Source organism: Hippopotamus amphibius, chromosome 13, assembly GCF_030028045.1.
Source record: "Hippopotamus amphibius kiboko isolate mHipAmp2 chromosome 13, mHipAmp2.hap2, whole genome shotgun sequence".
NCBI lineage: Eukaryota > Metazoa > Chordata > Mammalia > Artiodactyla > Hippopotamidae > Hippopotamus > Hippopotamus amphibius.
The window spans coordinates 98,279,640-98,307,304 of record NC_080198.1 but is presented as its reverse complement, the minus strand read 5'-3'; the positions used below and the strand labels follow the sequence as shown (position 1 = coordinate 98,307,304).

The 27,665-nt window shown below is 39.7% G+C and overlaps 1 protein-coding gene across 6 annotated transcripts in view; it reads left to right on the top strand.

The window, feature by feature from the left end:
* LDB2 (LIM domain binding 2) overlaps positions 1-27,665 on the top strand; it is a 381,155-nt gene that overhangs the window by 277,663 nt on the left and 75,827 nt on the right. For all 6 annotated transcript variants that reach the window (XM_057706202.1, XM_057706200.1, XM_057706201.1 and 3 more), the window contains exons 3-4: positions 20,443-20,615; positions 27,525-27,647. In XM_057706202.1, the coding sequence (XP_057562185.1) occupies positions 20,443-20,615; positions 27,525-27,647 (296 nt within the window). The remainder of the gene's footprint in view (positions 1-20,442; positions 20,616-27,524; positions 27,648-27,665) is intronic.

The window sequence follows — 27,665 nt, the reverse complement described above, 5'->3', positions numbered from 1 at the left end:
ATTTGTTTGCTACCTGCCAGCTATTTGTCCAGTGAATTGAGATTCCAATAAATGCCACATTTTTAACCCCTAAATTCCTAAACCAACGGAGAAGTAAGACAAAGGAGATGTCAGATGTAGAGGACTCTGTAGTTCTGATATAAACACTCTTTGGGGAACATGCCTTATGTCTACAGGCAAATGGCTTTCCTAGTATTAAATCCAAGAACAAGTAGACTTACCCATCCGGCCACCAGCACTCCTTATCACCCTATAGGACTGATTCTGCCACTGGAGAAGCTGAGCAGAACGCACATTCCCCGCAAAGCTTGTATCCAAGAAGAGGAAGAGGAAGGGGCTGGGCAGCGCCTGCCCCATTTCTCCTTCTAAGCTTTAAACTCTCTGATAAGATTTCTCAAGACCCTGCCTTCCCCAGGTGGACTGAACAAACAGGCAAAGAGAGGCCAGGAATATTACCTTAATGCGGATCCCTCCACAAGGAAGAACCCTCAAGAGTCTAGAACATTTCCTGGCAATGTCAGTTCTCTTTTTCCGGGACAGGTGCCTACCTAGTTATTCTCTGCCTGTGTTTTTTGTTTGTTTGTTTGTTTTTGTTTTGTTTTTGTTTTGTTTTGTTTTTGTCTTAGGCTGCTATTGGTTTCCCCTTCCAATTCACCTGAGTGTTTTAATTCCAACTCAGAACTTCCTTCCTTCTCACCTGATTTCTCTCATCGGCACCTTCCAGGCTTATCCCTTTTCCTGGATTATATCTGCCTGGCTTTTCTCCTAATCCCAGTCTACTTGATCAGTTCCTGTCTTCCAAATGTTAGAGACCCCAGTGTGATGAACGAATACATCAGTTATTTAGCAAATGTGCCAGGCGCTGTTTTGGACATTCAAGATGTAGAGGTGAATTGATATGGTCCCTTTCTTTACAGAACTTTGAGAAACCCAGGGGATAAGAGATGTAGCAGACAGTTGTATCCCAACCCTCATAATCCTTCAGGCAGAGAAAGCAGTGCCTCTGATGTATGCAAGATTCTCCTCACATTGGCTACAGATATTAAAATACACATTTAAAATGTTTAAAGCGCTGATTAAATGGTTGTAATTTTTATTTGCTGTCTTCACTTTTTTTTTCTTTTGAAATTTTCTCTACTATTAACTTCTCTGGTCAAAGAAGGGAAAAAAAAAAAAAAGAATCAAACCTTTCCAAAGTCTTATGCAGCCAGGAAAAAAAAATCAAAGATATCTACCAGGAGCTTGCAAAAACAAGAGGGAGTTCTGGGGGTTATAAAGCATATGCTTGACAACTGATATTATCCACTAGCGAGATATTGTTCCTATCTCCACAGCCTGAAATTGCACGAATGATCACTCTGGCTATCAATTCATACATGCTCGCAGTGGCCTGTTGGCTCTGGGAATTACCTTCTTGAATTACTGCAAATCCCTCATCTCTAACAAATTCATCATGCAAAGGCCACACTGTAATGAACCTTGGGTAAAACTCAGCACTCAATTGTATTTTAACATGTTAAGTGGAGTGTGGGTAGTCTCAGAATTATAACAGTTTGGGAATGTTAGAAAAGAGACTTCACCTTTCAAATCTGTTTCCCAGCATTATCTCGACACACGGTCCCACCGCAGTCTTGGTTGTTTGATATTGAAGTATTTGTCCTCTTGGCAGAAGTGCCACCAGGGGAGGCTCCCTCCTGGCAGTGTGATGTTCCCTTGATCAGGGTCCACACCCAGGAATAGTCAGCAGGGTAAGCCTAGCGGAGTTTCTGGCAGGAGAGTGGTGGTCAGCTGTTACCTAGTTGCCAGTAAGTGGAAGTGTTTGCTTTTGTTTTTGCTTTCTGAGAATCCCATCCATCCTCTTGGCAACCCATCATGGAAGAAGCTGGGGATAACAACGGGAAGCTGTGAGATGCTGCATCCCTGCATCCCTGTCCTGCATGCCACGATCATTCTCCTCTTGGTCAAACGGTGCAGACTCTAACCTACCAAACACAGCTCCATGTCACGTTCACTCAGTGACTATGTGTGTGTGTGTACATATGTGCATAGAGAGGTATACATATACATACATAGATACACAGCCATCTACATGCCTACATACATATGTACGTACGTGTGTGTGAGTGTGTGTGTGTGTGTGTGTGTGTATGGGGGGTGACTGTCACTGGGTGCTCGGATCAGTCCGATGGATACAACTGTGAAACTAGGCAGATATGGTTTCTGATCTCACGGAACCTACATACTAAAAGGACCCTGAGACAATTCAAGTATAGTAGAGAGTCTCGGAATGAGATCTAGGAATTATCTGTAAGCAAAGCACCTGGGATACTTGTTTAAAATGCCAGACCCTGGCCTCATCCCAGTCCTGATGAAATGGTTGCTTTTGGGAGTGAGGCTTGGGAATCTTTATTTCAACGTGCACCCCAACTAGTAGTCTGTTTGAGATCCATTGTAGTGTGATACATCCTATGACAGAGAAAGGTAGGTTGTCAAGAGAATTTGTAGAAGATACACAAAACCAGCTTGGCCTGTAGAAATCAGAAAAGACTCTCTGGAAGAAGTAGTTCTCAAGTTGGGAGTTAAAGAAGAGAAAGAGTTACCCAGAAAAAAAAAATAAAAGAAGGAGGAAGGGTCGGCAAGAATGGCCAGCAAAAGAAAGCCAGAGAGAGTATGGGAAGATTTTTCAAAACATACTACCCTTGGTAACTAAGGGACTCCTGTGAATAGCAATCAGTGTGGTACTTTCTCCATTTGCAGTGCTTGCAATTTAACAGAAGACAAGGCTCTCCTTGGCATCCTGATATGCTGCATCCAATAGCTTCACTTTCTCTTCCTGTGCGTATTTCTTTCCAATGTTGACAGTACCATAGAAACCTGATTGATGTTTGAACATATTGCAGGAGCCAGACCTCAGATCTGGAAAATTCCATGCGGTACTCTCAGGAATGCTGAATCCCTGAGCTCATACCAGGTATTATGGCCCCCACCAGCAGAATGGGTGATTTCAGTTTTCGACACAGAACCGAGAAAGTCCCGAGAAGGTTGAAACTTCACACGTCTACACCCTGATGGCCCATTTCTCCACTGGATGCTACCCACCTCTTAATTTTATGTTTCTTTAGGATCCAGCTTACTGAGGTCAATTAAAGTCGGGAAGAGATGTCGGTTTGATTTAGTAAAATTGTGTTCTTTGTCTGCCTTGGGTTTATCTCCTTGGGCTGGGCTGTCATTTGAATTTTATGTTTTTGTCCTTATTTCTTCGGACCATTTTTTTTTTCTGGGAAGGATTTTTCAGTGTTATACTCGCTCTGTCTGTTTGCAAGAAAGGTGTTTGTTTCTGTAAAGTGCCTGTTCTGTCTGATCTCCATCATCTTTACAGTCTTGCATTCTGTCACCGTGGCTCATGTCTGGCTGTGGTTTGTTATGTTTTGACAGGAGTTTGTTATAAAGCTGGGGATCACGTCTCTGGCTTTGCCTTTCAAACTTTCTTCTTTACGGTAGTCATAAACTCATGCTGTTAAATTGTTCCCTCTGAGGGAGAGGGTGAAATTCTGATAACAAAAGCCTTGGGAGAAAGGAAAAAAGAGAGGGGGGGAGGAAGGGAAGGAGGGAAGGATAGATGGAGAGGGGAAGAATTTGGTAGAGATGCTATTAAAGTAGCCAGGTACATATAAGCTGTCACTCAAATGTAAACTACAAAAAGAATATATAGAGCTGCCAAAGATTTGAGAAAACAATGACACAAAGGCAAGAGAAATGCACCTAGATTACACTGCCATGCTGGGCTTTTTGTTTTTTTGTTTGTTTTTAATATTTTATTTATTTTTGGCTGCATTGGGTCTTCGTTGCTGCACGCAGGCTTTCTCCATTTGTGTCGAGTAGGCGCTACTCTTCGTTGCAGTGCACGGGCTTCTCAGTGCAGTGGATTCTCTTGTGGACCACTGGCTCTAGGCACAAGGGCTTCAGTAGTTGCAGCACACAGGCTCAATAGTTGTGGCTCGCGGACTTAGTTGCTCCGAGGCATGTGAGATCTTCCCCGACCAGGGATTGAACCCGTGTCCCCTGCATTGGCAGGCAGACTCTTAACCACTGCACCACCAGGGAAGTCCCCCTGCTGTTTTTTAATCTTTGGGATCTTGGACAAGTTGGAAAGTGCAGACCATGAATGCAGTTAGCCCTGCATTTGCTGGAAAGGGAGCAAGCAGGGCAGGGACAGCCCCTGAGCCCTCTATCCTCAAAAGCAGCCATCTTGCAAGCTCCCTTGTGGAAATGCTTAGTATCATCTTGTTTCTTGTGTAGATGGTGGAAGATTTATACAATCCTTGATGTAGCATCTGGATTTCAGCCCTTGTTCTTGCCTTCAGTAAGCAAGTATGGAGGACTTGCTATATGCCAGGCCCTAACTCTGCATCCCTTGCTGGTGGAGTCTACTGAGCCCTGTTGTGCCTAGGAGCTCAGCTGGACACTCAATGTCATTTTTACTATTTCAGTTAATCCTCAAGGTCATCGGGAAGGGAAGGAATATTATCCCCATGTAACTAGTTTATGAATAGCCACCTAGGTACACAGCACATGTGTATCAACGTGGCAGGGTGGGGTCGACAGAGAAAAAGACAAGTGGGTCAATTCTCATTAACTGTCTTAAACCGTGGCTCCCCGTTGCAGCAGAAGTGGGTTTGGCCCAGTTCTGTCTGATGTCACAGCCCGTATCTCTCATGCTACCCCAGGCTGATTCTTCTCTCACCACCTAGTGAGGAAGAAAGAGGAAGAAGCAGAGCACCAGCTCACTTTACGGGAAGGTCTGGGGACCTTCTGTTAAGCAGGCAGTGCAGAGTTGCACCTCCGATTCCCTAGCCGGGGAAATGCAGCCATCCCTCAGCTCCTGTGCAGCCCGGAGTAACTCCCACCCAACACGAGTTGTCCTGGGGGCCTTGCCTCCCTGACCCACAAGCGTCCCTCACACGTGGGTGCTTGATCAAGGACTTCGGCGGCTCTGTCCCATCTTCCCATCCTGCTAACACTGACCCTGCTTTCCTCTCTCTGCCTCCCACACAGAAGTTGTTTGGGTCTCCCTTCTCTCCTTCCTTCCATTCGTCCTCCATCTCTCTTGCTTTCTTCTCTTTCTAGCTTTTATTCGCTATGTATTGAGCAGAAAGTCAATACTCAGGTATGTTCCATGTTATTTAATCCATATGGAAAGCTACCACTAATAATAATGATAAAGATAATAAAACAACTATTATCAAGGCCTTGACATGTAAAATTCAGCCATTCGATAAATATTTAAGTGCCTACTCTATGTTCCATGTTGCTCTCAGTTCTGAGAATACAGCCAGGAGCGAACAGACAGAGTTCCTCCCTTCTTGGAGCTTGTATTCTAGAGGAGAGATAATATCCAAATATAATATGTGATCAATGCTATGAAGAAAAATTAACTAGGGTATGATTAATAGTTCATCACCTAATTAATATTCAGAGGTGAGAGCACTCCATGGTTGATTTTATGTGCTCTGTGCGGCATCCCTATGAGGCCGGCCCTGTTCTCATCCTCATCTGATGGATGAAAAATCTGAGATTAGGGTGATTAAGTAACTTGCCCAAAGTCACACGGTGACAGAGCCGGGATTCAAGTTAGGTCAGGTGGCTCCAGGTCCAAGCCCTTGACCCCACGGCCCACGCCAGGGAAGAGGTCAAGTCTAGTGAGGTCCGGCATCAACAAGACCAGGAGGGTCCCTGGGCCTTTTTGTCCGTTCTTAATAGTGACAGAGGAGAAAGATGAGAAAGAGGCCAGAGCCGTGCCCATCAGGATGCAGTGGCTCTGCTCCAGCTCCTGTGGTCCAGGATACGTCGGGCATCCTCCTCTCCCAGTAAGATGGCTCCTCTCCTTCTGGAGGTGATGGAGCACAGACAGAGGTCAGAAGCATCATTTCATCCTGGGGGGTGAAGCCACAGTCCCCTCACTGAAAGCAGATGTGCAGCTTCAGGGAAGGAGCCATTGCACAGTGGTAGAAGGTGAGGGTTTTTTTATGTTGTTTAACCCACAAGGACATTAGCCTCGTTCTGGTAACTTGGTGCCAAGGCTCAGGCAAACCAGACCCATCCCAGAACCCACAGAATGCCCAGAAGCTGCCTTATCTTGCCTAAATCCCTGGATTTTTCTGAAAATCTGCACATAGCATCTCAGACTCCAACAGCTGGCGCCCACACAGTTTTACCAGCCCTGGGTGGGTGCACTTGGGCTGTTAAGTCCTGCTGCCAGAAAGCCTATGCAACATTGAATTCACTGTCAGAATTGCTGTTCCTTTCCTTGTAGACACAGTCTAAGGGTCAGAAGCACGGCCCCCAGTGGACTTCTATGGAATGTGAAGCTGACCCTCTTTTACTGCTTCTCATTTCCAAGAATTTTTACTTCCCTGTAAAATACCCCTGGAATGCTGACTTGGCATGCAGATGGTGTTTTTTCCATTCTTTCTTTCTCTTTCTTTCTTTCTTTCTTTCTTTCTTTCTTTCTTTCTTTCTTTCTTCCTTCCTTCCTTCCTTCCTTCCTTCCTTCCTTCCTTTCTCTCTCTCTTTCTTTCTCTCTTCCTTTCTTCCCTTCCCTTTCCTTTTATAAAGAAGCATGCTTTTGTTTAAGGACTTTGCATGTTTATGAATCTGTCCCACAGATACAGTAAGGGTGAAGCCCCTTCAAAGTAAGCAGTCTCAGATGAGATGCTTTTTCACTTGTAAAACTCAAAATTAACTTTAATCCCAAGATGACTTTCAAAATGACAAGTCTCTGATCCTTAATTATCTGGACTAGAATAATCAGATATGAAAATTCCCTATAAGGGACCCTAAAACCTTCTTCTTCTTCTTGTGGTTTTGGTTCTCCAGTCTCGAGCTTTGAAAGCGGCTTTACCTCTGCATTAGAAACTGACGTGTATACATAACCAGTTTGGGGTTGGCAGCCTGTCTAAATAGACATGCCAAGTCCACCTCCATCCATTTGCCAAACATCTCTTAAGTAGCTATTTACATCATGAATGTGCCGTGATACCAAGATGATCAAGAAATGTTCCCTGTCTTCAGGGAACCACAGTCACTGATGGAAAGACCATAAAATTGATGATTCTAACACTGCAGGGTAAGCCTGTGCACACAGAGTGTTGTGAGACCAGTAACATGCAGAGTCTGGCTATGTGCTAAGCATTTTGCATGCATGATAATATTAACACCTGCAACTGCTCACTGAATTTGAGGCTATTCTATTTGACAGATGAAGAAACTGGGTGCTTGAATCGTTTGTTCAAGGTCACAGAAAGAACAAATGAATCCAGAACTTCCACTGCAGCATCCGAGTTTAAAGTCACTTTAAGAGGACCAAGGACAAAAGTGGAAAACTTGGAGGGCAAAAGGGATGCTCCACCACAGGACATGGTGCTTGAGCTGAAATTTGAGGATGCCTAAGATTTGGGATGAAACAGAAGAGGGAGACTAGGACATCCCAGGCAAAGATGCTGTGTGAGCAAAAGTTCTGAGATGTGCTGAGCATGGAAACACTAAGGGAGCTCGGGTGAGATGGAGATGGAGTTGGGAGGATGGTGAGGAAAGCCAGTTTATTTTAATTCTACAAACCTTTCCTGTGACTTCAAAATCCACTTTAAAGGGTCATGTTTTATTAGCTTCTATTTTAGTGACCACTTAACACCTTACAGGGAACATCTCGTATAATATCCAGCCCTGGGGGAGGGCCCAGTCTTACCCACGTCTGCCTCTCTCTGCAGAGAGGAAATCATCTCTTTCGCCACTCTTGGCAATGCTAAAGGTTACCGAGTCCTGGTTTCGATTAAGTTTGAAATCACACACATATGTCTGTTTCTCTGGCAACATTTCTCTAACCCAGTTGAATTGTGCTGATATTAAAACACAAAATTGAATGGCTTGTGGTGTCCCCGTGGGTTTGAGTTTGAGAAGTCCCAATAAATCATATTGAAATAATTTCATAAGAATTCTTGATGTTTGGCACCTTTGAAAAATCAAGGAATGGAATTCTTTCGCTTCTCGAGTCTGGAGTAGTTGTGGGTTTGTTTTTTTCTTTTAATTTTTATTTTATTTTATTTTTTCCCCTTTAGTCAAGTGAAGGGATTTTGGGTAAAAAAAAAAAATCCAGAAAATGGCAAACCACCTGAAAATGTCAGATGTTGTTCACTTGCAACAATAACCCCATGAGCTGCAAGTCTGTAGTTAATTAGGCAATTTCATCATCTGCATGTAGATAAAGCTTTGCGTCCTTGAGGGCTGCCACTTTGTGATCTGAATGGCAAAAAATGCAAAAGTTGACACTATTCATTGCTGGTGAAGTTGTGGCTAAAACATACTATCAGGGCTGGTGGGGAATAAATTGGTCACAGCATGTGAAGAGTCATTATTGGTACTTAGTTAAATAAAAAAAAAATATATATATATACACTTTTTCCTTTTTCAGTGCCTGTCCTTTTGGAAAAATTTGAAAAACAATATCTATGGCCCTCAACCAGGGGATGTCTTAATAACGAGATAAACAGCTGTTTTCTGGAATACAAGCCAGGGATTAAAATCAATGAATTAGTCTTAGAACTCAAAGATGTATTATTGAGTGAAAAAAGACAAGTTCCAGGTAGATAGATGTATTATAGTAGGTTTTATGTGAAACAAACAGAACAAAACAAAAAGCATTCACACAAGATGATTTGTATTATCTATGGGGACATATAGATGGAGATAAATGTGTAATTTAAGTATTTAGAAGGCCACATAACATACCAATAACAAAGGGGACCTGGGGAGGGGTGACGGCACTGATATTGGTGGGCACAGGGTTGTCAGGGAAACTGTAGACTTCTAGTAATTGTACTAGTTAACCTTAGTTGCTTCAACAAATAAACCTCGGTATCTCAGTGACTTACACAGTAGAAAGGCATTTTTTGCTCCAAAGTCCAAATGGGTTTTCCCAATATGGGGCAGCTCTCCTGGCGGTAATCCAGGCTCTTCCCATCTCCTGCGTCCACGGGGGGGGCGGGGTCCGTGGAATCCCTGCTAGGTCTTCAACATCTGGGCATTAGAAGTGGGAAAGAGTGTGCCAATTACATGTAGAATGATCTTACTCATCATTTCTGAAAGCTGAATATTCTTTCTTGACATCTATTTGGTGGAAAAAAATGAAAGCAGTGAGAAAGTCCATTGAATATTGGTTACAACTCCATCCCAAGGCAGCATCCAGCTGAAAGGGAGTTTAGGAAGTCAGGTCTCCTCTATGCCTAGAAAAAGAAATCAGATCTAGGGAACAGTGAGTCTCTTCAACAGTACTGTATTCACTTTGTGCATGTGTATGACTTACATAATTAAAAATTTATAAAAATTAAATTCAGACATAGAAATAAACCAAGCTTGGTTGATTAAAAACTATAATCATTCTACTTTCTCTCTTCCTGGCCCCAAGGAGCTGTGCAGGTTTCTTCTCTAGTCATCAGATTTTTCTGCTGTGAAACGAGGGTGTGGAATATAATCATGGATAACCTTATTACATTTATTAAATAATTGATAGTATTTTGTATTCTATTTTTCCCACATATGTTAAGTGTTATTCATAGTCACTAATCAGGAGCTCATCAGAACGAACTTAAGTTTAGTTCGTTCCTACTCGAATCAGAGAAACATGCTAAACATATTCCTTTTTTCATAGTATTTTTGAAATATGGAACTAGCCAGGGGTGCATTTTAAGATCTCCAGAGACCCACTGGAATTAGAAAATGCTACTGGGAGTCACTGGACTAAACTTGAGGTCTTCTTTGGCTCCATCATTCTGATTTAGTGCCTAGGCTAGTGCCTCATATAGAGCACTGCTTCCATGGGCATTTGTTAAAGAAATTAGTGAAGTTGTTAAGTTGAATTTAAGCAAAAATTTATTTACAAACATATGTGTGCATATGTACATAAGAGAAAGGTTTATACTGAGTACAAAAATTATTCATTAATTGAAAATATGTTAATAGCCTTTTAAAGCAACTTAGAGAATCAACTCTATAGTAAGTGAGATGGCATTTGATCAAATTAAACATCCATCAGGATTCAAAAGGACAAAATCATCAGAGCAAGAATTAGAAAAATAATTTGTTTTTCTTTCCATAATAAGTAATATGATCAGATCTCAAATCAACATACAGTACTTCCCTCAATCCTAGAGGAAAGTCTCAAAAAAATTAGGGAAAAAAAAAGAAAGCCTGCTACTTGCCACATTATTTAATACTTTTTATTTTTTCTCGAGGAGCTGTTATAACCAGTATACTAAGAGGAGAAATTAATGATATAACTATATTGGAAAGAAGGAAATACATAGATTTCTTCATCTAGAAAACTCAAAAAAACCTTCCAAAAAAACTAGTAAAACAGGAAGAGCACTCAAGTTAGTGTCTGTTTTGCAAACAGAAATATAATGAAAACATTACATTAACCATTCAGCATAACTACAATATTCAAACATTGTTAGCTATTTACTTATGGAAAGTCGCAGAGTGATTTTGAGGTAGAAATAAAGATTTAAACAAATAGACAAACATTTTATTTTCCTGTACAGGAAGATTGGGTATCTTAAAGATGCCAACTCCTTTTTAGCAAATGTCATTTAGTTTAAACCAATCTCCTTCCAGTTTTTTTGGGGGGGATGGGGGCAGGACTTGACAAAATTAGCTTAAGGTTCATCTTGGAGAATAAACAGTGTAATTATGAAAATGTTGAAATAAAAATAATAGAGAGGGCAGAAATAAATCTACCATATATAAACTACTTTATAAAGTTTGGGTAGCTACAAGACTATTGTACTGTCCTAAGGAAGGAGCGCAAGAACATTATGTAATGGAGCAGTTCATCCAGACAAGCCCCTCTAAGGTCTAAATATGTAAGATTTGGCGAAAGCAGCAGCCCACATCATGGGAAACACACATGCTACTTGACACGTGCTGTCTGTCCCCTGAGCCAGGACTACTCTCTTCACCCTGGTCCCCTGTGTCTGATTGATGTCTTTTTATCCTTTAGCTTAGGTATTTCTCTGACAGCTCACCCTCTCCCCATCAACACTGCACCATGTCCATGAGGCATCAGTAACTAGAGCATGGACTTATTCTGGGAGTCAGTCAAGGATTTCAATTTCATACCCAGAGGGTATTGCTTTGTGGTTAAGAGGTCCAACCATGGCTGTGGACCTCACCTGCACAATGTTGTTATCAGCGCTTTGGATAAAGAGATAAGGAAACTTTGCCCATCATGAAAGGCACACAGATGAGAGAAATACTCTGTGGTATTTCTTGAAAAAATCGGGATCCAAAATTATCTGATTATGCCAAAGCACTGGTTGAAGTCAATGAGATGAAATGAGGTACGGCTTACATGTAAATTCTTGGAGCTTCAAACCTGTAAATCCATTTGTGGACTGCACCCACTCATTCAGCAAATATGTATGGGTCCTAATTTTGTGTCAGGCGATGGATAAACACTGGAGAACAAGAACGAACCATGACACACATCCCATTTGTCCTTAATTAATGAATTCATAGCTCTAAGAATCCCTTGGTCAGAAGCCCCCTAAGAGCAGGATAGGGTTTTCACAGTCATCATTGTTTCTCCAGCACCTATGCGAGGCAGTGTGGCTGAAGCCTTTTGGTAGAAAATGGAAGAAAAATGCCGATTAGATTTCTGGGAGGATCAAAAAGTTTTGTGGTGTTTGGAACCATGTTGACAGGTGGATGACACATTTAAAAACAGTAGCTTCAGACTCCCCTGGTGACACAGTGGTTAAGAGTCCGCCTGTCAATGCAGGGGACACGGGTTCAAGCCCTGGTCCGGGAATATCCCACATGCTGCAGAGCAACTAAGCCTGAGAGCCACAACTATTGAGCCCACATGCCACAACTACTGAAGCCTGTGTGCCTAGAGCCCGTGCTCCTCAACAAGAGAAGCTACCTCAATAAGAAGCCCTCGCACTGCAGTGAAGAATAGCCCCTGCTCTCTGCAACTACAGAAACCCCCACGTGCAGCAATGAAGACCCAATGCAGCCAATAAATAAAAATTAAATAAATAAATTTAAAAAAGCCAAACAGTACCTTTATCAGATGACGATACATTCAAAAACAGAGTAGGTCCATCTGATCACGTCACTGGCCACAGACGCCCAGTGCTATCTCACTGCACTGGAAATGACATGCCAGGCCTTTGTCATGGCCTAGATAGAAGGCTCCAGATAGTCTGGCCCTGCCTCTGTCCCTGAGCTCATCTGTCATCTCACTCTCCTTGCCTGTGCTCCTGCCACACAGCCTTCTTTCTGATACAGTGACACATCAAGCCCATTCAATTCCAATGCATTCCTGTGTTCGGGCCTTTGCCCCCACTGGTCCCTGGGCCTGGACCTTTCTACTCCCAGATGGCTCACATGGCCTGTTCAGTCCAGACTCAGCTCCACCAGCACCTCCCCCTCCCACTGCAGCTGTACAGACCAGCCTGTCTACACCAGTCTGCCTTCCTTTGCCACCAACTTTCTCCTCTGTCTGCTCTTTATCTCCAGCACCTAGAACAGTGTCAGACCCATAGCAGGTACTTAATCAACATACACTGGATGAAAGAATCTTTGAAATAGCAAGAAAGAAGATACTTAAATCAGATTGCTTTACTTGAGAAAAGAAGTGAAAGGTATGTGAGAATGAAAATTTATGAAAGTCAAGTGAATTGGACACGCTTCATTGAGACAAAGGAAGCTGCCTTGAACACATATCACCCCCATCGAAATTTGAGCATCTTTTGTTTCCATTGTTTTGGCTATTTATAATGATTATCTTCCATAAATAAAAACATTAGGGACTTCCCTGGTGGCACAATGGTTAAGAATCCACCTGCCAATGCAGGGGCATGGGTTCGATACCTGGTCCGGGAAGATCCCGCATGCTGCTGAGCAGCTAAACCCTTGTGCCACAACTATTGAGCCTGTGCTCTAGAGCCCATGAGCCACAACTACTGAGCCCATGTGCCACAACTACTGAGGCTCAAGCACCTAGAGCCTGTGCTCTGCAACAAAAGAAGCCACCACAATGAGAAGCCCATGCACCGCAACGAAGAGTAGCCCCTGCTCTCTGCAATTACAGAAACCCTGAGCACAGCAACAAAGACTCAATATAACCAATGAATAAATAAATTAAATAAATAAATAAATCTATTTTTTTAATTAATATTGTTTATTTCACTACTAAGAGCATTTCCATTTACATGTTAGCATAATGCACTTACTAATTTCTGAATACAGATAAGTCTAAAGCTGAATGAATCTTTGTGTTTATTATGCAGTAGAATTTTGTATTCATTATGTAGTGGTATCTCAGTAGTGGAATTTCCTTTTGAATTTCTTTAGAACAACTATATAAAACTACTCAGATTTAAAAAACCAGTTTATCCATTATCATGTTTATGAAAAAAGTTTAAAAATCATAGTTATAATTGTTTTATTATAATTAACTTTGCCTAATTAAAAACGCAAATGTATGATGCATCTCTATGGTTTTCTCTTTTCAGCGAAGTAGAAAATCATTAGTTAAATAATTGTCAAGAGTTAAGTGGTACTAATATATTGTTAGTTATAAGCATTCCTCTTATTCCCCATTTTAATTGGGGTCCTCAACCTCTTACATTTTTTGAAGTAAAGTTTCTTTGAAAGATGAAGTTACAGGCATTTAGAATATATGATGGCCCCAAATCAAAAGGTCTTAACAGTGGACAATGGTTTCTCAAAAGACTTGGAAAACTTCAGAGCACTCAAGTTCTGAACATTAGAACTGCAGTTTGGCAACAGTATTTACCAAGAGCTTAGAGTTACATCTAATACACTATTAGAGACTTAGAGATTCTCAAGATAAAGAGCGATTGTTACATTGATTTCCCTAGGAGTGCTTGAGTATGCCTGTTTCACCACAACCTCATCAGGTTTATGTTTTAATCTTTTTATTATTATTTTAATATGTACTTTTGATATGTACTTTACTAGTTTGAACATTTTCCCATATGATTATTTTCTTCTTGCAGTTTCTTTCATGTGAGTTCCTTATAAATACCCTTAAGAGTTTAAGAAAATGTTTCATAATTATTAACAGAGACACACTACTCCAAAAGGCAGATGCACAGGAGTTTATATCTTCTCAGTGATTAAGTGTTTGCAACATATCCATTTGGTTTCTAAGTGGGGGAAAAAATCAGCTAATATCTGCAAGTATCCTATAGATACCTTAATGTCTACAAGTAACACCTATAAGAAAAGATATTGGGTTGGCCCAAAAGTGCCTTCAGTTTTTAAGTAAAAATAAAAGACACATTTTTCATTTTCACCAAGAACTTTATTGAACAAGGTATTCACCCTTTTGTTCCACTGCCTTCTGCCATTTTTTCAGGAAAATTCATAACTCCATCTTCCCAAAACTTTTTATCTTATTGAGCAAAGAACTGTTCTAGCTGCCTTTTACAGTCTTCCAGGGAATTGAAATTTTTCCATTAAGAGAATTTTGTAAAGACCAAAATCAATGGAAATCCGAAGGTGCAATGTCTGGTGACTACAGCAGATGAATCAGACCTTCCAAGTCAAGCTGTAATAGTTTTTGCCTGGTCATCAAAGAAACATGAGGTCTTGCATTATCCTGATGGAAGATTATGTGTTTTCTGTTGACTAAGTCTACACACTTTTCGTCTAGTGCTGCTTTCAGTTGGTCTAACTGGGAGCAGTACTTGTTGGAATTTTATTGTTTGGTTTTCCAGAAGCAGCTCATAATAGAGGACTCCCTTCCAATCCCACCATATACACATCACCTTCTCTGGGTGAAAACCGGCCTTCAGTGTGGTTGGTGGTGGTTCATTTCGCTTGCCCCACGATCTCTTCTCTTGCCCCACATTATCGTACAGTATCCAATTTTCATTGCCTGTCACAATTTCATTACATTTAAGTAGAGAATCACATGAGGAAATACGGTCAAGAAGGTTTTTTTTTTTTTGCTTGTGTGGAACCCAAACATCAAAGTGATTTACATAACCAAGCTGGTGCAAATGATTTTCAGTGCTTGATTTGGATATTTTGAGTATGTCAGCTGTCTCCTACATGGTATAATGTTGATTGCTCTCAATTAATGTCTCGATTTGATCACTATCAACTACAACTGGTCTACCCGACCATGGAGCATCATCCAGTGAGAAATCTCCAGCACAAAACTTCGCAAACCACTATATCAGTCACAGCACCTTCTCCATGCACTGCACAAATCTTATCTTGCATTTCAGTTGCGCTTTTAACTTACTTGAAATAATAAAGCATAATATACTGAAAATTGTTGCTTTTTTTTCCATCTTCAATATGAAAATGGCTACACAAAAATTTACCAATTCTGATGTCTTTTTTTTTAATGCATGCTGATATGACAGCTGTTACATACAATCTAACAAAATTGTTTTGAATGAAGTTAAAGACAACTATATGCTAGAGCCATCTTAAGGAAAAAAGTGAACGAGCCTCTTAGCCAATCCAATAGAAGCTAGATCCTGCCTCCATAGCGATCAGCCCACCAATTCCCATAAGGAAGAACTTCTGAGGAGTGGGGGCCAGTGCTTGGGGACAAAACAAAACAACAATGAAAAACTTCCCAAAGAACTGGAATTCAGAGCTCAGCATCCAAATTAGCTATGGATAAATTGTTAGCTATTCTGGACTAATAATATTTACCTACAAGGTAGAGCATTATTTAAACATTCTTTATACACATTGCAGGCTGCTGAATAATTTAATCTGTGATTTTCTTTTCTGTTTCATAAAGACATGGATAAATAATACATACCGTATTCCACCGATTATCACTGAAAATCTTCCCATGCTATCTTATGCGCCATACTTTCCCTTTGCAATTTTTGGAGCTTTGACTTAAATATGTTAAAAAAATAGAGTCACTTTTATAATCTATTAGAGTCTTAATCTCTTTTCAAGTATATTTGAAAGATACAATCCCTTTGGTGGAGGCATAGTGTAGATTTATGCATATCAATATTTAAATTATTTTTAATTCCAAGGATTAAAGTATAGATGTAAAGCGTAGGTTCAGCTTATGAGTGTGACAGTATAAAACTTAAATAGATTCGGAGTTGGTGTGGCTGATGAGTCGGGGGACCACAGGGTCTAAATCCAAAATGTTCACTGATTTAAAGTCATTTATATTAGGCTGTGCAGTGTGGTTGCACAATTTATTAAATTAAAAGGACATTTTTAATCTTCTCAGTGCTTCAAAAATAATAAAATTGTACACCATGTTCAGGATTCAGAAGAAAATGGCAAAGAGTTCAAAATCACAAATCTGTTTTTTAATTTTAACTCTTTTCACATCGCACTATAGATACTTAGATATTTGTTATTAGAAATGAGGTGTAAAGACAAGGACAAAAACTTATCTTTGTATTTGCAGAATCTGCCAAGGAGATTTATACCTACTCTGCCTTCAGTGAATGTTTTTAGAAGAAAACAGTGAATGAGCTATAGAGGGATTTCTTCAAGCACATGCAATTTTTTTTCTGGTTGTTTGTCCCATTCACTGCACATTATCTATATGTTGCACCATGTGTGTGTATGTGTGTGTGTGTGTGTGTGTGTGTGTGTGTGTGTTATATTTTTGACTATACTCCCTTGCAGAACCAGAAGCTCTTTGATAAAGATAGCCTGTGTGGTACACAGAATTATAGCCTCCCAAAGATGTCCAGTCTGGAACCCTGGTACCTATGAATATGTTACCTTAAATGGCGAAATAACTTTGCAGATCCTTTTAAATGAAACACTTTGAGATGGGAGATTATCTTGGATTGTTTGGGTGGGCCCAGTGCAATCACAAGGGTCCTTAAAAACTGAAGAGGGAGGCAGAGGAGGAAGTGAAAGTGAGGCCATGAGGATTCCATCCACCATTGCTGACTCTGAAGATGGAAGAAGGGGGCACAGCAAAGGGTAGAGATAGCCTCTAGGTGCTAGAAAAACCAAGAAAACCAAGAAAAGTGATTCTCCCCTAGAGTCTTTAAAAAGGAATGCAGCCCTGCTGACACCTTAATTTTGGCCCAACAAAACCCATGTCAGATTGTCAGAACTATAAGATAAATAAATAATAGGGAGGGAGGGAGATAGATGATAGATAGATAGATAGATAGATAGATAGATAGATAGATAGAGATAGATAGATTTTAAGCCACTAAATTTATAGTAATTTTGTTACTGCAGCAAGACAAAACTAATACTGTTTCTGAGAACACCTTTTTCTCATCACTTCCTCTTTATTTTATATGTGTTCACTCCTCCATTCCATGAGGAACAGGACAGCATTAATCAGGATTCCCCTGCTTGCAAATCACAGAAAGCTAACACAAACTCGAGCAAAAAAAGGGGGCACGGGGTGTACATCTCACATAAGAGGGACCTCCAAGGGATCGAGTGGACTTCACTCCTGGCTAAGACGAGGCCCCAATCAGTCCACAAAGCCTCTCGGTCTCTCTGAGCTGCCTTCATCTGTATGCAAGCTTCAGCATTTCCACGAGTCACATGCTTTTAGTGGCAAAACTGCCCTGTTTCTTTCAGGGACGGATTCTAGTGTGCCCGTCTTTGTGATGTAGGAGGTTGAAAGTGTGCTGCGGTTATCCATTGTCACACTTAAAAATGCGCCAAGACTTACTGGCCAAGACTTTTATTCACAAACATTTATTTTATTTACTCATGATTCTGCAATTTGGGCAACGTCTGTGGAAGGCAGCTCATTTCTGATCCGTGTGAAACCAGATTGAGGCAGTTCATCTGGGGCTCAAGAATCCACTTCCAAAATGGCCTCCTTCAGGCAGGCTGGTGCTGGCTGTGTGCTGGATGCTTAGCTGGGGTTGTTGTCTGGAAGACACAGTTCCCCTTCATGTGGCTGCTCTACACGGCTAGCTTTGGGCATCTCACAGGATGGCAATTTTAGAGTAGCTGGACTTTGCACGTAGCAACCAGTTTTTCCCCCAAGCACAAAGTGGAAGCTTCTAGGCCTTCTTAAATTTTGGCCTCAGTAGACACAAGGTCATGTGTGCTATATTCTATTAATTAAAGCAGATCACAGGGTCCAGCCTAGATTTGAAAAGAGGAAACTCCATACTCAAGGTCATGAATTCCATCACTGTGGTTGGTTGGGGCCGTCCGTGTAGCAGTCTACCACAGTGGATAACAGAGTTTTGTGAGTGATGGTCCAAGTGAGACCACGGAAAAAATGGTACAGGCTGTCCCACAAAGAAATTAAGGCTGAAAACAAGCTTCAGGCACCCATAACAATCATTTTCCTCAGAGTTAGAAAGTATTCAATGAAGCAAAGTTGAGTTTCCCTCTACATCTATTGACTATATAGTCTGTACATTTTCTGGAGTTGGAGATGTGATTAAAAATTTAGATTTAAAGTTAAGGAATTTTGAACTTTTTCCCCAGTTGCTTTTCCTAAACTATGAATGAAAATAATGAAAACATACAGCAAACACTATTACAGAGAAATTACATCGTGCGGGATTCATGAATAAACTGTAATGTGGCAAATCCGGTGATGTTTATTTGCAGTAACCTTTCTAATGTGACAATTCCTTGGATATTGTAGTAAAATATTTTCACCCTACATCTATATTTTTGTAGTTTGTGTTTATTTCCCAGAGTACAGATCCCAAAATGTCAAATTACTAGAGCTGATTTATGGTAATTAGTTCTAAGTTAGAATATTTGAAATGCATTTAATTAATTTTAGCTGTTTAGCAAAGTACAATAAGGTTTTTCGCATTAACAAAGTTTTCTATATAGTACATCAGCGACGCATATGTTTAAGGATATGACGGACTCAAATTACTCTTATTTGAATTTTATATTTAGCAAATAAACATGCACTATTGGGGATTAGGCAGTATTTAGGAAATGTACGTATAAGGATTATTCAGGATGAAATTGCCAAGGATCCTGGAATATTTAGCACACACTTGTTGGTTGATTTCACTGCAGTAAATATGAAGCAATAACAACCATATAAATTATTCAGAGACTAGTCAACCACATCGGGATTCTTTAGAGATCACTTCAGAAAACAGTTTGGCAGGGTATTCTTTTTACAGTTTTTGTTGCAAATCCATGTACAAAAGAGATATAGATCCATATGAAATGGATTAATAGTGATGCTTTTAAAATGAAATTAAACATTTTTAAACACTCAAGTGAAGATTGCATGATCTTTCCCACTAAGGTTCTCTTTAGTAATTTGTTTATCTTAAATATTATTTTTGTCTTTCGGGAAGCCTCATATAGCAAACATAAGAGATTTATTAAAACCCTTGAATCGCTTGAGAGTGCTTTAGTACTTTGCCTCCAAATCTGCACATAGGCAAAATTCCTGATATTAGGAGTTGGGATTTTCAGTGTAAGAGGATTTAAAATCTCTGCTAAAGCAAGGGCTTGTTAGCTGTTTCTAAGCATCATATATCAGAGAGACCCAGCTACTTAACCAATCGCTCAAACTAAAATGGGGCAGGACAGGACACGGGGGATGAAAGAGACCAATTTAGACCAAGTGGAAGGTATCAAGTTCTCTAAAAATGGCCCTTTTACTCTGGAAAGATACTATATTCACCCCCAGAAGCAGATAGCATAATCAGCATTTACATAGGTATAGATCTCTGTGTACATACAGATATGGATCACTTTTTTTTAAAGATTTCCATTCATTAAAGCAATTTGAGACACAGTGTTGGAAAGTGTTTTAGTGACTGGTGTTTGCAGAATTGAAGTTAGAGACCCCAATTATCTACTTATAAGTCATGTGACTTTGCAACATTCCTAAGAACTTTTTCTTTTGTAATAACCTTATTGGATCTCAGTCCCCTATTCTCTTGGGTTTGTTCTAAAGATTCAATGAGTGAAAACCAAAATACTTCACACACCACAGAGTATTACATTATCAAAATTTGTATTATTATGATGACTACTTTCAATAATAAACATGACTGGGTAACTGGTCTGCAAAAAATCCATTGAAAAATCCAGGTGGATTGGATATGTTTTATTTTTGAAAAATATGTTCACTTAGAGAATATATATGAGGTCCAAAGTAGTTAGTACATTTGTTTCCCTTATTTTTATACACTAACCCTTTCATTATTGACTTTTGATGGATGCCAAATCTGGAAAAATGACAGTATAAAATTTTCCTGAATACTTAAAGATTTTATTTTATTAACTGTAACCCGGAAGGAACATGGTAGGTGATGGAGAAATTTGCCTCTTGCTATGATTTGTATCCAGTTGGAGGTCTAGCAGTGGTGTGGGGCTTACGGGACCATCTGGATATTTTTGGTAATGGTTTGTTTCTCTGTGTTTCTCTCCCAGCTATCGGCAGGACACTCATTCCCCGTTACTTTAGCACTGTGTTTGAAGGAGGAGTGACCGACCTGTATTACATTCTCAAACACTCGAAAGAATCCTACCACAACTCATCCATCACGGTGGACTGCGACCAGTGTGCGATGGTCACCCAGCATGGGAAGCCCATGTTTACCAAGGTACAGGGAGGGCTCGGTGGCAAGGCTTGTTCTTCTCCGGGTGTATTGAAGCATAGCAATTACGGTTGTCTTCTGGAACTGTAACCTGACTTCTCACATCTCAGATACTTTCAGCACTCTGAGGTCACCATTTTTGTTTGTAACAAGACTCTTTGGGTAAACCCTGCTTGAAGGTGTGTGCATGCGATTCAGAGCCCAGAAAAGTCAAACATGATAGACCCTCAAGACTAAGATAAGAGAGTTTTGGCTTCCTATAAAACTTAGGCTGCTAAATTAGAATTTTGGTGTTTTCTAAAAATTGAGATATAATTGACATTTAAGTTTTAAGTGTACGACATAATGATTTTATATATGGATATATTATGAGATGATTACTACAAGTTTAATTAACATCCATCACTACACATAGTTACAATTCTTTTCTTGTAATGAAGACTTTTAAGATCTACTCTCTTAGCATCTTGCAAATATATAATACTTGAAAGATACTAGGTACTGTTCACTGCAGTCCATGATGTTGTATATTACACAGAATTTTGTTTTTTATACAAAGGGTCTTCCACAACTAAAAGAACATTCTCCTATTACTGTGAGGTCAGTATTTGAGTTTTGTCACTAAAATTAAACAATTTTTAAAGCTAAATTCAAATATTAACAAGCATGGGGAAAAATCAACAAACCACATCTCAACTAGCCATAATCTTTAAGGAACACAAAAACATAAAAATATAAATGAAACACTATAGACAATCCCTTTATGTCATCTCCCAAGCAGGAAAATTAGTAAGAATAAATATTTAGTCAGAGAATTTGGCAAACGGAAGTTTATTTTAATGAACAGTAGTTCATTGCATTTTGACTAAGACTCAATGTGAAACTAATTTGTAATATCAATGATAGCTGTTATCTCTTTTAGTTAAAAACAATGACAACCCTCTCTTTATAGTTAAGAGATGTTGAATTATCAGGGTTAATTGCAGAAGCCCAAATTATAAAACTGAAGATGTGTTTGTTACTTATGCACAATTTTGCTGAAAGAGTAGATATAAAACATTTATTACTTAAAGTATTCTTTGATCTTGGTGCAATTTAACCTTTCCGGTGCCCAAGAGGGAGTAAAGCACCACAGGCAAAGGAAATGCTTATAAAATGCAAAAGCAAATCATTAAATGCCATTGACTTTATGGTATCTTGTTTTTTGTCAATAGACATTTTAAATGTGGAAGAGGAGATGGGTTTTTTCCCTTTCTTCCTTTTTAACAGTTGAGCAGAGAGGAGCGCTGTCCATGGGGTATCAGGAAGATTCCCACTGCACGTGAAAGTCCGTGCTGGGAAGAAAGTTTTGCTGTGCAGAAAGGAATGAGCACCTGGATGACGGTTTACTCTGTCCGTGGCTCATTTAATTTTGGAGACACAAAACATTTACATCACCTGTGGACACACGAGCCACTTCCAGCGTCACAAAGCCTGAGCACTGCAGAGGAAGACTTTTCCTGTTGTTTCACTATCGTTTGTGTAGGCTTAGTATTACTTTTAGGTCCTTCAAGAGGAACACACCAATTCCTTATGCTTTCAGGAAAGGGGGAAAAAGAAATCCTTGATAATTAAATAAAACTTTCCCATAATGAAGGAGCTACTTCCAAAGCCTGTAGCCACTGAAGATAAAAATGCGTGTTGTAATAGCACTTCCATCTATTTCCTCAATTTCTTTCCTTCTCAGACCAAAACTTTTTCAGAAACAAGCACAATCCGTTGTTCTGAAGATATCGTGCGATACAGTCCGGACTGGTTTTAAATCAAAAAGAATCCAGTTCTTTCGACGACTTGATAAAGTGTTTTTTGTTTTCATTCATATTAAGAAACTAAGGTCCTCCTCTGTTGCATTCTCCACCATCCGGGAGGGCTCCCCTCTCAGATGGTACTTACCTCCCAGACGGGACATTCTCCTGAACTCAGCTCTCTCCATCTCAAGCATTAATTATTTAGATCACCCATCTGACTCAACTCCACAGCAATACAGTTGCCAACTCTTGTGATGAATATTTCCATACTGTGATGAAAAATATCGCTTTCTGGGAAACGTAGCATAGCTGTGTGGACTTCGTCCAGATGCTAATTATGCATGTTTATTTTTAGAAAATTCCAAAGCATTCGTTTTTCTCTCTCTCTCTTTTTTTTTTCTTTGCTCCTTGGTGATTATTATACTACCCAAAGAATCTTTCCAATTTTTCTTTTGTTCTTATATTAGTTAAAAAGAACTCATCTTTGTGTAATAAAATAATATTTCTATTTAGCAGAAAACAGGGGGCTAATGACCTTTCAGTGACACAAAGAAAAATAGTTTGGAAGCTGATGCTTTATTTTTTGAAGGGGAGCCTGCTGTTAGTACATAGCATCACTTAGCACATTATGTGAGGCACTACCGCATTCTTCTAATTTAGAATATCAATAAACTCTAATTCTCCAAATAACGTTTAACCCGGCATTTCTTAGTTGCTTTTATGAAAATGTGGTCAACTGGTGAATCAAAAATCAGCCGCAGTCCTAATCAACAGTAATAGTTAATATTCCTCAGGACCATAGTGCATGTTTTGCAATTTCCTGATCCTAGGAACGTTATAGATTATGGATAAATATGTAATTAGAGTTTTTAAACATACATTATGAAGCCTTTCTGTAGTGTCTTCAATTTCACATCAAATTGGAAACAAGGCTTAATAATCAGAAGAGCAATCGCCAAGGTTTTCAGAATCAAAGACCCTTGAATTGTAGATGAGGGTGTGAATTCTGGCAGATACTGAAAGGACCCTCTCTGGGGTACATGCTGCATTATTTTGGGGGTTCACAAGCCAGAACCATAATTACAGCTGTTGCTGGACACTCTCATCACTTCTGTAAACATAGATAGGCTTATGGATTTTTCTGATCTCAATTATTTATTGTGAAATAATTTACTGCTGTAGAAAAGTACCATGGAAACACCAACCAGTTTTCCAATATGAATCCTCATTCATGTTTTTAACTTAGTTCATCATTCTTACCTTAGCCTGTATACCATGTTACACTCCAGGATTTGTACAATTACACTCTTATCCTGACTCTAACCAAATTATTATAATATCAATGATTATATTGTTCTAATAAATGTATATATATGTATTTAATGTTATACCCTAGGGTTTATACATTTATGCTCTTATCCTGACTCAAACCAAATTACTATAATATCAATGATTATATTGCTCTAATAAATGTATATACGTATTTACATATGCATTTACATATGCAGCATCTCCAAGTAAAATACAATAAGCTTTATGCAACTGTTAATCTAAAAGCACTAGTCCGTGCATGCTGTTCGAAGCATAAAGACCAAGGAAATTAAATGAACACCCCCACGTTAAAAGTACATTGTATTTCCAAAAAGCTACATGAGAATCATTTTATTATACAACAACATGGTCAGTGTTGCTTTCCAATTAGGCAAAGAAAGAAAAGGGTTAAAAAGCTACCGGTTAGTTTGAGAAATGTTCTTTTTTAGCTCTCTTGTTCCTGGCCTAGTCTCAAGCTAGCACGTGATCTGATGAATGCCTGCCAGCCTCTTTCTTGTTGATCCTCCGGAGACCATCTGTGCTGGGGGCATTGATTAGAGTGTGTCTGCTGGGATTACATCTTTTCTGTTGCCATGCCAACTAATCAGCTGATTTTGGTTACCACAGAAACAAAATGTCAGAGCTCACAGTACGGTAACATGAATTCAGCACAACAGAAAATGTTTTCTTAATTGGGGACCCTTCTGATTTTGGATTCCAAGGGAAAGGCAGCTTTTTTGAAAAAGGCCAACTTTAGATAAAAGCTACATTAATTGTATTGATTATGAGAAATGCACAGAATTTTTCTGAAAAGAGAAAACATTAATTCGCCTTCATAAGCTATGCCCATTTTTTTTTTTACCATTTCCAAACAAGGAATATATATTTTTTTCTTAAGCACCTCTATTCCATTTGCTGATTGTTGCATATAAAATAAATCACAAAGCTTTCAGTTTCCTTTAACCTCCATGATGGGGGCGGGGCGGGGGAGAGACTGCATAGGGCTTGGGAGGAGCCTGTGGGGAGAATTACTTGGGGAAGATCAGCAGTGACCAAATTCTCTTCCATCTTTTCATTCAAGGAAGTCAGTCATTTAGTTTCCATTAAAGAAAACACCCAGCACAATCAACTTAGATTCCATTCTCAGGATTCCTCTCTTGCACATGCTATGCCTTGGATAAAGCTGATTGCTTGGTTTTGGCTGAGAAAGGAGGAGTCCAAGATTGTTGAGATGTTCCCCTTTTTTAGGCCCATAGCAGTTTAACTGCAAGAAGAGTCCTCAGCTGGTTTGTTATGTCACAGTAAACAAAGAACACAATTTAACTTGACCTTAGAGATGCTCCAATTGAGTCATTCATCAGAAGAACTCCATCCATCCCTTCCCTTTATGAAATTCTATTCCAGTAGAAGTAAACCAGAACCTCTCTCTGTCTTGGGTTTGTGGTTCATAAACACAAAACAAACAGATTAGATAATAAAAAAGCATGACATTTAACTGGGCTAATATTTGTTTAAACAGCCAATCATCCCCTCTCTTTAAAAGAAAAGGATTATAGCATCCAAATATCCCTGTCCTGTATTGTCAAGACATCACTCTGTCAATGTCTGGCTGCAGTTACCTCCCTTTTGTGAAAGCCTCCACTGCAGGTGGCTTCTGTCATGCTAACAGTCCAGTGGGAATTGTGTGGCTTAATCTCCATGCAACTCTCTTGAAAACCTTGGTAAATTAATTCTGATGCTGATGAGGCTCTAGAGGAGTGGTGTGGGGACACTGAAGTCTTCCCGCATTTCACTGTGCTTGACTCTCCTGGCAAAGATGCCAGAAAGGAGGCTCTGAAGACCACTCAACCAAGAAGTTTTGGGGCAAAGAGCCCAATGCCTAAAATTACCCACAGATTCTGCTAATTGGATCTGAGCTAGAGGTCTTCACCCAGATTATCAATAATTATCTGACAGTGCTTCTGAGACCTTTGATAAAATGAAAATGGCAGGCATTATTAGCATCTTTCTTAAGTGGTACCCTATCAACACGTTACTAATTCTTCTACACTGGTACTTCGCTTGTTTAAAGAAAATATTACCTTAAATTGGAGAGAATAGAAATCACCTAACCAGTGCTTAGGACACAGTTGGAACTCAATAAATGGTGGTTTTTTGTATTAAATTCTCAAAAAAAGAAGTGATTACCAATATTTCATAAAAGGCTGATATAAGTTGCTAATTATCTTCATAGACTATAGTTTTAGAAATGATCATATTCCCTATTCAGTTGATTGTTATTTTTTTTAAATGTGTAGTGCAGTGATTTCCAAAGTTTTGTACTTTTTCTGGTCTGAGAAATCTTTCTTCAAAAAGACTTGATCAGAAGTCCAATATTTAAAAAAGGTAAAACTGAAGCTGTTCTGGTTGACTCTAGAAAGTGAGTGAGAATCTCAGCATCCAGGCGCAGGCTAAGCTTTTCCCAGCTAAGCCCCTGAGACGCTGCCCAGAAACTCCCAGGTCTCAAATAAGACATCACAACAACCCCTGGTCTAGGGTCCTGTGTTCTTTGGTTGCATGCCTTTCATCTTTAAACTATCATTTACTGTCAGATACAATACTAGGCAATTTATATACACAATTTCATTTAATATACTTTCCCCCATAGCCCTACCTAAGGATATTATTATCCTCATTTTACAGATGAGGAAACTGAGACTTATGGAATTTGTTTTTCCCAAAGTTGCAAAATAAGCAGAAAATAGAGTCAGGATTTAAATCTATGAGTAGTACTTTCTGATGTCAAAGCCTCCATCCACTATCTTCTACCTCTTCTCTAAGGCAAACATGGGCTGAATAATGAGTCATAATTGTTTAATTACAATTGGACCAATATTCTGCCACCACTTCCTACCTTATAGTTGAGATAGGATGAGTGGTGTGAGACTACCCAGCATTTTCCTTCATTTCAAATTCATTGACAGTAAAAAGGAGGGTGAAGAAAATAGGAACCACATGCCAAAAATCGTCTGACATTCAAAAGAGGATAAAAATGCTACCCTGTCACTGATCACTCTATCAAGAAGTTTCTGAGCCTCAGAAACTCTACTTTGTCTCATCAGTACTATACATTTTTCTTAGATTAATTTGGCTCCCACAAAGCCTGACCCTTTATGCAAGCAGAATTTGCCATGGCTGATAGAATGTGATTCAAGGGGTATACTCTAAACATGCCTCTATTTTCTATGTGTCAGTAACTGATACCCACAGCCTTGGGTTAAGCATTGCCCTCTGGCATTTATCTTCAGAAATGAAAACTTCCTCTGGTTGGGTAACCTTGTAGCAAACCATACATAAGCAGGAATACTTTTATGAGAAACTTTTTCCCAGAGTAGGATATCCAGGATTAGAACAGAGTTCAAACTCCTATGGTAGGAGGATGATGAACGTGAAGAAACAAGGAGGTGAAAGAGACCAGTCGTGTGGGGGCCGCACTGTGTGCCAGGGGGGTTTGACATAGCATTGCTGTGAGATGGGTTTTGTCTGTATATTTACAAATGAAGACATTGGGGCTTGTGGAGTTTCAGTAGTAAGCAGTCGAGTCACTGTTAGCTCATGGCTGGTGAGCAGCTGTGCTGTCTTTTGACCCCACTGATTCCAGATCTTACACCTGTCTCCATTCTCCTTGGATACGTCACCTGTGGCATATTTTTGTCACGATCCAGCGCCGCCCAAGGGGAGTCACGGGAGACCACGTTGAGTGGCCGACATGTGAGTTACAAAAAATGTGGCAATGACAAAGTACATAACCACTGAGCCTGTTGTTTGTCGCTTCCAGGTGTGTACAGAAGGCAGACTGATCTTGGAGTTCACCTTTGATGATCTCATGAGAATAAAAACATGGCACTTTACCATTAGACAATACAGAGAATTAGTCCCAAGAAGCATTCTAGCCATGCATGTAAGTAACTGAACTTCT